We start from the raw sequence: 12,974 nt of genomic DNA, 5'->3' as shown, positions 1-12,974 counted from the left end.
CATTCATTAGTATGTAAATCCCTGGAGCCTGAGGCCTATGGTCATGCCCTCTACCTGTGCACTTTGGGAGGGGCTGTAATGGCCTGTGTCACTGAACAATGTAAGTCTATGGACACAAGACTGTGCGTCAGGACTCTGAGTTTTGGGGGCACATCCAAACTCCTGCTGGTTCTCACATAGAGTCTCAGGATTCTAGGCCCATGCCCAGCCATGAACAAGAATACCCTTACGCAGTCCCACATATGTGTGTGTGTGTGTGTGTGTGTACATATATATATGTATATATGTATATGCATTTGTATATGATACATAAAGCTTTCTAGATGTGGCAACCACAGTCACTGTGTCTAGCCAACAACATAGGACTTGCTGTGTTAAAAAAAGTATTTGATGTCTGTTTTATTTGCCTTGTGTGCTCTGTATTTTAGTTTCTATTTCTAAGAGTCAAGGGGCTAAGATCATAAAATATTGACTCATGGAATGATCAAAAAGGAACCTGGAGTACATGATTAAACTGGTATTCAGTTTCTAAGGAATTAGCTTTGCACATAAAGACTGGGATTTGGTCTGCAAGAGAGCACTATCTCAAGCAAATTACTGAGCTGTCATCTTGCATCCATCACTAACTCTGAATCAGTCTTCCTCTATTCCTATTCACCTTTCCTCAGGATCTTCTCTCAAGCTGAGGCTGGAAAGCTTGGCAACACAGCAACTTATGTGCATATGGGTATTATTATATAGATAGTATCTGTATTGGTTTTAACAACTTTCCCAGTAATCTTTATGGTTATTCATCTGTTATTCCTCCTTTTGTATTTAACTTCCCACCTCCTTAAATAAAACCAACTCCCATTTCTAATTTTCCCTTTCACATCACTGTTACCTTGTTGCTTCTCTCTCTATTGATGCCCCACCCCAAACTTTTTATTTTCTGGATTTTTACAGAGATGTATTTTCACATCTGAATATTTGATTCTAGGAAACTCTAATGATAGAGAACATGTGAAACTTTTTTTCTGGGTCTGGCTTACTTCAATTAATAAAACCTTGTCTCGTTCCATCAAGTTACCTTCAATGTTCATGACTTCATTTTTCTTTACAGTTTAGTAGCATTCCATTGTGTATATGGACGATGTACCTTGATTTTATTGCCTGTTTTTCACTTGAAGTAACTGCATTTCTAATAACAATGTATGTGAGTTTTCTTTGCCATCTCCATAACAGTATTTGCTATAATCTGTATGCTTTTTGATTGACGTCCTGACTTGGGTGAGATGAAATCTTAAGATGGTTTTATTCTTTATTTTCTTGATGGTAAAGAGATTGAATACTTTTTATGAAGTATACACTAGCCATTTATGTTTCTACTTATAATAAATTTCTGACTATACAGTAACCCATTTTTTTTAGTTGTTTGTTTTTTCCCCCTTTGGGGAAACAATATATTTATTTATTTACTTATTTATTTATTTTATAATGAAATCTTACCAATCTTAGCATTTTTTATTTAATGAATCGTTCAGTTACATTTATCATCTAAATGAGCAAGTTAAAGCTGCAAGGTATGTTAGAAATAGAGACCATGATGTAAAAATAGGAAATCTGCTCCCACTGGTTGATCATTGCTATTTCCAACCTCTTCCAGTTGACTTTGTCTTTTTCTCCAACTTGTCTGTCTAGCTGCTACTCTGCACATGGTATTGCTTTGTGTTCATTAGCTTTGTTTGCATTCAATGCCAAGTAAAAATTCTACGTGGGCACAGTCTACCTAAAGCCTTTTCCTTGTTTACTTTCTTTTTTTTATTTTTTTTTTAGTAATTTTTTTAAATGTTAATCAAAGGCTTTGTAAGTTTGGTAATGCTCAATAACAAGAGATTCATACAATCAGAAGTGTAACGCAATACCCAACCTAGATATATCAACTATCTTTGACTGATGGAGACACTCAAATATCTGCCTCCATGTTCCCATGGTCCCCTCCCCACCCCCCCTCCTCTCTCTCTCTCTCTCTCTCTCTCTCTCTCTCTCTCTCTCTCACACACACACACACACACACACACACATCCTAGCTCCTCCTCTCCTTCTCCTCCTCCTTTTCTTATGCCTCCTCTTCCTCTCCTTACTCCTCCCACCATAGCTCCTCCTACATATCACCCTTCCTGTTAAAATAAAACTTTTCTCTCAAAATACAATTAGAGCATAACTATACCAATTTGTATCAGTCAGGTACAAGATATACCTAATACCCAATCCATCATTTTGTTGACTAACCAGAACCTCTGTCATCTCTCTCAACTAAAAGACTTAGTTCTGAACCTGGCTTTTTTCTTGTCTTTAGAATGACTGTCAGCTGAAAACCATCCTCTCAAATCTTTTCCCTCAACGTAAATAGCTGTGGTTGGATATGAGATTATAAGTCTTCAACCCCATCAGAAATCCAGAATTACTGAGTTAACTGGAATTATGGGAAGCATAGCTTCTAAAATGTAGCCAATTTATAGAGACCAGTGAACACCTGGACAGTCCCTATACTACAAAATGTTGGAGCATCTGATCTTCAGCCTTCTGGCCCAGGATCATCTGACAGACCTAGTGATGCAGAATTATTAAGGGCTGATTACTCTGTCTTGGCAGATCAAATCAGTCGCCTATTCTGCAAGTATGTCCTTTTCAGGACAGTAATTTATCTGTAGATGAAAAGAGGCAATTTTTGCCCAGTGTCTGTCTCACTATAACTGGAGTAACTCCAAAGATACTCAGTTTCTTCTTAGAATCCAAGGCTTGAAGCTGTCAGGAGCAGACAGGTCTCTAATCAAAATGAACCTTAACACAGAAATGTTTGTAACGTCAATTTGGTGGACTTCTGACACTTTGCAAACCAACTACCCATAGAAGGCAATCTGGACTGTTGTCTGTTAACACCTCTCAGCTATTTCTAAATAAAATATAGAAAACACCCTAATAATAAACTCAGAGCCATGAATTTACAATAGGCCCTAACTCCCAGGCTAACCATCTCAAATCAGTTAAAAAAGTTAAAGAAGGACTGGTTTTAAGCTTTGTATTCCTAAATGTGTTATATAGGTACAATGCCTATGAGAGTAACAATATTAATTTCACTTCTATATCAATAAGAAACTCATACCAATGAAAACCTTAAATTTGAAATCAAAGTAAATTTTTTACCATTTAAGAAATTATGACTTCAGCTTAATAACAATTTTATAGACTTCTACCAATAGGTTATTACTGTGCAATAGATACTAGCTATTCCTTCCTGTTCCAACAAAACCACTATCTTTCCCTAGAAAGATAGCCCAATATTAACCACCTCAGTCCCCAAGCCCAGGAAATAGGGACGCTGACTCTTCATTAACTTCTTCAAGCTGATTACAGGCATTGAGATATTAGAAAAAGAGTGGGGGGAGAGTAAATTGATAAGCCTCTGATGTCTGTGTCTTCACTGCATCCAGCTAAGATTTCAGGACATCAGAGGTTCGAGCAGGTCTGCTCAGCTTGCTTGATGAGTAGATACACCAAGGCCGTGTATTCTGCAGTATACAATTCTCAAAACAAATTTTAGTATCAAGATATTTTTTGTTTGAATTCTGGAATCTAGTCTTCTGGTGGCCTGCCTCTGTCAAATCTAATCCATATAATTCTGGGAGTTTCTATGAGGGTGTGCTCCCACCATCCTCCCATTCCCACCTCCCCGCTCTCAAATTCTTCAACACTAGGGAATCCAAACTATCAGGCACCAAGGCCCTCCACTTCCACTGATGCTTAACAAGACAACTCTCAATTACTTATACAGGTGGAGCCATGAGTCCCTCCCTTTGTGTTCTCAGGCTGGAGATTTTAGAATGGCTACTCCAGCTTGTTTCTTAGAACCATTTGCTTGAAAACTTGTTTTCCAGTCTTTTACTCTAAGGTAGTGTCTGTCTTTGTCACTGATTTGGAATTTCTGTATGGAGCAAAATGCTGGGTCCTGTTTACATATCCAGTTTATTAGCCTATGTCTTTTTATTGGGGAATTGAGTCCATTGATGTTAAGAGATATTAAGGAACAGTAATTGTTGCTTCCTGTTATTTTTGTTATTAGAGGTGGAATTGTCTTTGTGTGGCTATCTTCTTTTGAGTTTGTTGGAAGAGAATTACTTTCTTTCTCTTTCTAGGATATAATTTCCCTCCTTGTATTGGAGCTTCCCTGCTAATATCCTTTGTAATGCTGGATTTGTGGAAAGATATTGTGTACATTTGTTTTTGTCATGGAATATCTTGGTTTCTCCATCTATGGTAATTGAGAGTTTTGCTGGGTATAGTAGCCTGGGCTGGCATTTGTGTTCTCTTAGTGTCTGTATGACATCTGTCCAGGATCTTCTCACTTTTATAGTATCTGGTGAAAAGTCTGGTGTAATTCTGACAGGTCTGTCTTTACATGTTACTTGACCTTTTTCCCTTACTGCTTTTAATATTCTTTCTTTGTTTTGTGCATTTGGCGTTTTGATTATGATGTGATGGGAGTTATTTCTTTTCTGGCCTAGACTATTTGGTGTTCTATAGGCTTCTTGTATGTTTATGGACTTCTCATTCTTTAGGTTAGGGAAGTTTTCTTCTATAATTTTGTTGAAGACATTTATTGGCCCTTTAAGTTGGGAATCTTCATTCTCATCTATACCTATTATCCTTAGGTTTGGTCTTCTCATTGTGTCCTGAATTTCCTGGATGTTTTGTGTTAAGAACTTTTTGCATTTTGTGTTTTCTTTGACAGTTTTGTCAATATTTTCTATGGTATCTTCTGCACCTGATATTCTCTCTTCTATCTCTTATACTCTGTTGGTGATGCTTGCATCTATGACTCCTGATTTCTTTCCTAGGTTTTCTATCTCCAGGGCAGTCTCCCTTTGTGATTTCTTTATTGTTCTACTTCCATTTTTATGTACTGGATGGATTTGTTCAATTCCTTCACCTGTTTGGTTGTGTTATCTTGTAATTCTTTAAGGGATTTTTGTGTTTCCTCTTTAAGGGCTTCTACCTGTTTACCTGTATTCTCCTCAAATTCTTTGAGAATGTTATTTATGTCCTTCATAAAGTCCTCTATCATCATCATTAGAAATGATTTTAAATCTGAATATTGCTTTCCTGGTGATATAGGGAATTCAGGACTTTCCAGTGTGGGAGAACTAGGTTCTAATGATGCCAAGTACCCTGGGTTGCTGATGCTTATGTTCTTGCACTTGCTTTTTACTGTCTGAATCACCTTAGTGCTACCTGCCCTGTCTCTTACTGGAGCTTGTCTTTCCTATTATCTTGGTTGTTTCAGAAATGTGTGGGGTGGGTGTTAGAGCTGAGGACCAAGGTCTGCTCAGGGCTAGGGCTCAAGATCTGCTCAGTGCATGGGCCTAGACTGGAAGGAACCAGTGTTCTGGGCAAGGAGTGAATTCCTGGGTCCTAGTGGGTACCAGTTACTCCCTGTTTGGGGGGGGTGCTGTCTCCTTAACTAAGATACTGCCTGAGTTAGAGTTCCTTGGAGGCCCACTTCCTCTAGGTTTTGTGAGATTGGGTGCAGAGCAGCCAACATGGATCTGCTCAGTGCTTGGGCCTAGACTGGAAGCTAGTTATTTGGGTTTTTGTTTGTTTTTTTTAACTGTATTTCTGTTTTGTTTTCCATTTATTTATTTATTTATTTATTTATTTATTTACTTATCTATTCATTCATTCATATAGTTTAAATCCTAGTTGCTGTCCCCTTTCACCTTGTTTATTCCTCACATAATTCCTCTCCCATCCCCCTGTCCATTTCCTCTAAGAAATGGAGGCCCTTCTGTAAAACCTCCAACCCTGGTACATTTTCAACTTGCTTTTTTGTTTTCTTGGTTTTTAGTTTTTTGTTCCTAATTATTCTGCACATTATTATTCTGACCCATCTATAGGTCCCAAAAATTTGCCTCATGCTGTGGATGTGCTGCCTGCTTACATACTTCATTGCACCATGTAAACAATTTTTTGGCAGGTACACATTATCCTAATGAAATCATATCCTCCCCAGCATTAATTAATTCATTCATGTTATTGAGGTTCAGACTTCCTATGTGATAAATCAGGACAAACATTAAGTTTTATAAACTATATAGAGGGCCAAGGATGAAAGGAGTGTACTTCAACATAACAAACATTATGTGGGGAAAATTCAAAGCACTTCCATCAATAGGGCAAAAAACAAGGTTGTCCGAACCTGGCACTAAGATTCAATTTATTACTTAAAATATTCTCTAAAGCAATAAGATAATGGAGGATAATAAAAGGGTTATGAATGGTGAAGGACATAAAGGTACCTCTATTTTCAGATGATGATTCTTTGTATAAAAGACTCTGAACACTCCACAAGTATTTTAGAGCTGATAAATAATTTCAGCAAAATATAATGAGTCCAAATAAACAAAAAAATCAAAATCTTTTCTATATATCAATGACACACGTAGAGAAATTTCAGAAAATTTCAGCTTTAATCCTCCTTACAGTAGACACATACATAGACACATGCACACACACCTTCATACACACATACACACACACACACACACCTTCATACACATGCACACACACACACCTTCATACACACACACACATACACACACACATCTTCATACACACACATACACACACACACACACACACACACACACGCCACCTTACAATAAACCTAATTGGAAACAAATGTATGATTACAGGAAACACCTGTCCTCATTATTTTGATTGCAATTTAAAACTGATTCTAGGTTTAGTCACTAGACAATATTGTGATGAATATCTTGAATATTTACTGACAAAGGCTTTGGCAAAAGCAATACATAAAGATTGATTCTTTACCTCTGATTACCTTCACAGGTAGATAAAATTTTGTACATACTTGAAAGATATTTTGTCTTACTATAAATAATTGAATGCAAAGTGGAATCATAGGTGTCCTATGCTACTTGTGAACATTACATTAAAAAGTTAGTGCTCATTATGTCTCATTCTTCATTCTCTGTCTCCTAAGTAGAATGATTTCATATGCTGTAACTTTGGTCCCTTCAACTTGGGAAGGAAAATAAGCCCATTGAAAATAGCTATACAAAAAAAATAAACAAAAATAAAATAAAAAAATAAAATAGCTATACACCATGTGCAGAGTGTAAGCTCTGGAATCAAGACCTTACCCTGGAGGCTTTAGCTCTCTAAGTGTCATAATTTACCCACTAACAAGGTTATTAGCAAGCCTTATTCACAGGAAGACTGTGAAGAGCAGAGACTTCATACATTTTGTCAAAGTGTAGTGGTTAGGAGTGCCAAAATGTTTCTTCAGTGAATGTCCCACTTCCCCAAAGCAGGAATCCATGAAAATTGATTCAAAAAATGGGCAATTGACTAGGAGACCTGGAAAATGCTATAAAATTGGGGTATTTAGGCTTCTCTAAGACTTTCATAGCAGCACATGATCCTTCTTTAAATTCAATTGGGTTATTCTGTAGAGCAAACAACTCCTATCAAGTTGGAAACACATGAGAACTTCCAATATATCCTCTGAGGTTAGATGTCATTATAAAGTATCACATAATGTTAAATTTTGTTAACAATAATGGACACAGCATGTACAAATTCTTTCACTATTTTCCAATATATGATCCATGATCTTTAATACATTAACCCCAATCTTGGACAATTTGTTTTCCTACATACTTTAATATTTTAAGAATTATTCTCACTAAAGTAACCTGTGCATACGATACTCAAAATAAGTAATTTCCTCTTTCAGTCATGAAAATCATCACTTGCATTTTGTCAAAGCACTTAAATAAGGATACATCCTGAAAATATTGAAATCAATGTACAAAACAATGGGACTAATTTCTTAAAAAGATATAAACCAAAATAATTGAAGAGGAAAATGTGCTATTTATTAGTCAACTTGGTAAGTAAATGTAGGGTTGCCAAGTACAATAAGAATGGTTAAAGAACAACTGAGAATAATAAATCCACCAGAGGGTGCTGTGACACTTCTCAGAAATCCTCAGAGACCTCACATGTTTAAGTTCACTGAACCATGTACAGTTGTAAGGGGCTCATTGGCCCCTTACAGTGTTACAGCAGCTGCTTCCTCCCAGAGCGATAATCCATAGGAAAAACAAAAACAAAACAGCAACAACAACAACAAAATAAAAACATGGCCTCCTTTGATCTGACTCTCATAGTGTAACCAGGTGCTAGAAGGGGTTTACAGTTCATGTTTACATAACTCACAATAGATATAGTTCACAGGGAAGAGCTTCTTGGTAGCAGGAGGTTGCAGAATTATACACAGCATATCAGAGCCAGGAAACTTTAAGTTTATGAATGTTCTGATTCAGAGATTAGGGAGGCTGCAAAATGAAAATACCTTCTTGGCCATGATGACTGTGCTCCTTGTGCCTGTGCCACAGTCCTGGTTTTCAGTAAACAGACTATTAAGGACAGTTTACTCAAAGAAGCTTTAGCATAGAAGAGATTTCATTTGTTCACTGATTAAGAAAGAATAAGTAGCTACATCTTCTCTAGTCTGTAAGTATATTAAACAGACCTTTACCTTGCTCAGCAGGTACTGGTTCCTGACTGATTCCCAGGACATAAATAAAATTTCATCTTGCTAGGTGTGTGTGAGAGATGACCATCAGCACTAATTTTGAGAGAGGAGTGAGTATTGATGAAAATACACTTGTAGGGAAGGCTCCGGTTCCAGCATGAGGTGTGGTTACAATGAGACGTGAAGCAGGGCCATACCATTGTAAAGTAAAGATCAGTGTCCCTCCATCTGTGGTCTGTGTTTGCCTTTCCTTCTGCTCTTCCTTCAAGTCAGAAGGAGATATGTATATTTGCAGATCTCAATTCCTACTCCACATTGCACCCTGGACCAGTAATATCTAGGAACATTCTGATCCCTACTGGATGTATTATCATGTTGTTTGTAGATTCCCTCTGCCAAACTATGGGTATTCAGCTGTCTTCACTATCTATCTTGTGGAGATACAGAGAACCCCAGTACTCAGCCACTGCCCTGCCTATTGTCCCACTGCTCAGATATAGTTTCCCCAAAACTTCTGACTTCATTCAGTCACAAACTGATAGAATTATTCTAGTACCAAATGTCTAGAGGTAGATAGAAGTACAAATTCTCCAACCTGTGAAGGCTGGAAACAAGGCCAGCACCTGTATAAGTCTATACCCAAGTGAAATCCAGCCCCCTAATCACTGAGTTCTGGAAGCTCTGCTATTTCCATGATTGTCCACACCAGGTCCTCTGTTGATCTGACCAGTAATCATTTTTCTTTCTCATTTTCCACTCCACAATTAAATTTCATTTCTGCATGACAAAGTTAGCTTTGGTTTTCTTGGGAATCATTTCTTATCCATTTCCTTAATGCTCAATCAGTACTTTGCTAACAGTTTCAAAATCCTAAGACCAAATATTGACATTGTCTTAGAAATGTTCACAAATCACATGTATACAAAAAGAAAATGTGAGTAATATGCATCACGATTCTGATTTAATGAACATATTTTTATTAATCCTCTGTGCAGAGGTTCTAATATAGACATGATGTTATTAGTATTGTCAAAATTACATTATTGTGATATATTTTAAACAAATTTTGTAAGCAATATTTTTCTCAAATATATGTCCATGTTAAAGACACAGTTTTGCAAGTGTGCACACATATAATTTATATTAAAATTGATTTTAAGAATGCTAGAACAGATATACACATATTTAACAAAATTTACATTCTGTCACCCTACATTTTTCCTTGCACATTCATCTATCCTACAAATAGATCCAGTCATCTATCTGCTTTGTTCCTTGAAACTGCATCCTATCTTTACAAAAACATGCACAAATACAAAGAAATAAAAATTATACTTTTGGCATGATGATTTCAAAACCTAGGTATAAGTTTGTCTTTGTATGCAGCTGACCCTTTCCAATCTTTGCAGGGCATCTTTATGTAGATCTACTATGGTGTGTTTGTTACTATATATACATTTACTTATTTGAACTGTGAATATTTGTACCATGTATTAATATTTCCAACTATCAATGCATTTATTGTTGATCTGGAACAGAATGATACACTGCTAGAATTATTTGTGTTAATTCTAAAATGTATGCTACCTCTATCAGTGCATCAGGGACCCATAGGCTTTAAAACCTAGACACTCTCTGCTCTTTTCAGTCCATTTTCCAATTTATCGTGGGGCTTGTGTAATTAAGCTTTATAATGATTTCATTTTCCAGATTTAGGCTCATTATACTGTACATAGTAATCTTCTTCCATGAATTGACAATTGTGATGAGCAAATACGGTAGAAGTCACTTTTCCATAATGAATGTTCATACTGCAAGCTCTATAAGGTTGATTCTTTCTTCATATTCATTTCTTTACACTGGCTTACATACTGTAATGTTCTCCACTGTGAGTAGGGGAACACATGGTGAAACATGATTTTCGTTGCTGATGTCACTCTAGAATATTGATAGCAGATGTTTATGACTTTGGAAAAGCCTGAGCAACTGAAGTTTAATACTCCTGACCCTTGTTTTTAGTAACATGTGACCAGTCATTTGTGTCAGTGTAGTAGGTTTCACATGATAGATTACAATAAACCTGTAAATGAATGTAATTTACATAACTAGCCCAGCCCAGCCCAGGAGTTATATTATGTCTGTGTCACTGCCTGATGCTGAGCAGTCTTGAAAAGAATAGACCTGTTTTGTGAATTATGGACTGTACTTCACTTTTGGTCACTCTCCTAGCTCTCTGCTCAGGTCAGTGGCCCTTTCCACAGTGCAGTGGGTATGTAACAGTGTACATCTTATCTCTGATTTGCTACTGACCACTGGATTTCTCACCTATTTGCAGGGGCCATTTCCCAGGCTGTTGTAACTCAGGAATCTGCCCTCACCACATCACCAGGTGGAACAGTCACACTCACTTGTGGATCAAGTACTGGGGCTGTTACAACCAGTAACTATGCCAATTGGGTCCAAGAAAAACCAGATCATTTATTCACTGGTATAATAGGCAGTACCAGCTACAGAGCTCCAGGTGTTCCTGCCAGATTCACTGGGTCCCTGATTGGAGACAAGGCTGCCCTTACCATCACAGGGGCACAGGCTGAGGATGAGGCAATGTATTTCTGTGCTCTCTGGTACAGCAACCATTTCCACAATGGCATGTGCAGGTAGGGAAGTAGAACAAAAACACACTGGTACAGACTCATAACTACTGTCTTCTTAACATGTGACTACATCTCCCTAGTCTGTTCTCTGTTACTGTAGAGAAGACTATAAAAGCTGTTGTCTCAAGCAATAAAATGTTTTATTTCAACAAATTGTGTGATAATTGTGCCTTGATGACAAGCCTTATTTACCAACTTGACACAACATAGAATCATTGAGAAAAGAATCTCAATGTACAGTTTATCTACATTGGGATGGCCTAAGGAACCTTTAATTAATTGATGGGTGAAGAACATTGTGGAAGGCATCATGATTCAGGCATACTGTCTTGGACTGTATGATCTGGAAGTCAAGCTAAGTGCAAGCAAGCAAGCAAGCCAGGAAAAGATCAAATATATATTCCTCTTCTTGGTGTTGGACTTTGAGTGTGATGTGACAGGTTGTCTAAAGTTCCCCTTGCTTTGACTTCCCTGTAATAATGGACTGTAATCTGGACCTGTGAATATAAACAAGGTCTTTCTTTCACTAGTTGCTTTATGTTCTGGTAGTTTAAGACAGCAACAGAAATGAGACTAAGATATATGTGTTCTTAAAACTACTTAAGGTAGCATACGTCAGCTTTCACTGCCAGGAACTTTTCTACAAGTGCTGATTCAATGTGGTTTCTTCAAGATACTTTCTTACTGCTTTCTTTAATTTGCTGCATATGTCCAGCCACCACTGCCTCCTGTTTAAAGTATGGGACCCTGGATTTCCCTGATAATGCCTTTCTATGTTAACTTGGATCCTAGTTCACCAGAAGCCTAGGTCTTATAAACTCCTCCAACAACCAAAGGAACATAGCTGCAGAGGCTTACACCTACTCAGACATACCAGGAACTTTACTTCAGACAGCAGCACATTGCGATGTTCTGTATCATGTGCAAATCTACTTCCTGGCAATGCCCATGGTATATGCTACCAGAAAATATTCAGTACCATCCCCATAAGAGATTGTGGCATCTTATTTTCTTCTGAATGTTGTAATTTTCTTTACTGAAAGTAGGAAAGTAACTTGAATAAGAAAGACAGATATATAAAGACAGAATTTGATAAATAGATTGTTGCAGATTTTCCAGTCCCAGGGCTGAAACAAAACAAAATAACAAAGACACCATATCTCCTCCACTAATGAAAAAACAACCTTATCCAAGTGACACAAAATGAGATTTATCTGAAGACAGACATGACAAACAATCAAAAGTATATTATAATTATGTTCAAATAATTCATAGAGGACATAAGTTTCAAAAGAACAACAAATTACTTAATGCTATAAGGATGTCAATTCAAAATATGAAAATATAATTCACTGAATAAATAGAATTACTGAAGTAAATACAAGCTGAAATAATGCTTTAAAAAACTAATTAGTCCAAACAGAAACCCCAGCAGACCCTTATCAGTAGAGTGGACCATGTAATAAATAGATTTCCAAGGGAATGAAGACAAGGCAGAGAAGTTAGGTTACTCAGAATCAGCCAATAATGAATGAAAAATATGCACAGAACACAGGAAAATTTTGAGTCATCAGGAAAAGCCCCAACATTTAAATTATGGCATAGTGGTAGTAGTAGCAGCAGCAGCAGCAGTATTAGAAGAATACATAGTATATATTTTTCAATAAAATCATAGAATAAACACTTTCAAACCGAGAGTGAAAAGTATCCAAGTATAA

The 12,974-nt window shown here is 37.0% G+C and overlaps 1 gene segment (V, D, J or C); it reads left to right on the top strand.

Moving 5' to 3' along the window:
• Positions 1–10,744: 10,744 nt before the first annotated feature.
• The window catches only part of LOC114623790, a 542,876-nt gene continuing 540,646 nt past the window's right edge, over positions 10,745–12,974 (top strand). Inside the window, 2 exon segments of the V gene segment in view lie at positions 10,745–10,843; positions 10,938–11,241. Coding sequence covers positions 10,798–10,843; positions 10,938–11,241 — 350 coding nt within the window.

The sequence above is a fragment of the Grammomys surdaster genome, unplaced genomic scaffold (genome assembly GCF_004785775.1).
Source record: "Grammomys surdaster isolate TR1022 unplaced genomic scaffold, NIH_TR_1.0 202, whole genome shotgun sequence".
In the NCBI taxonomy this organism is placed as follows: Eukaryota; Metazoa; Chordata; class Mammalia; order Rodentia; family Muridae; genus Grammomys; species Grammomys surdaster.
Note: the sequence above shows the minus strand (reverse complement) of the source record. Positions and strands in the feature narration are given on the sequence as shown.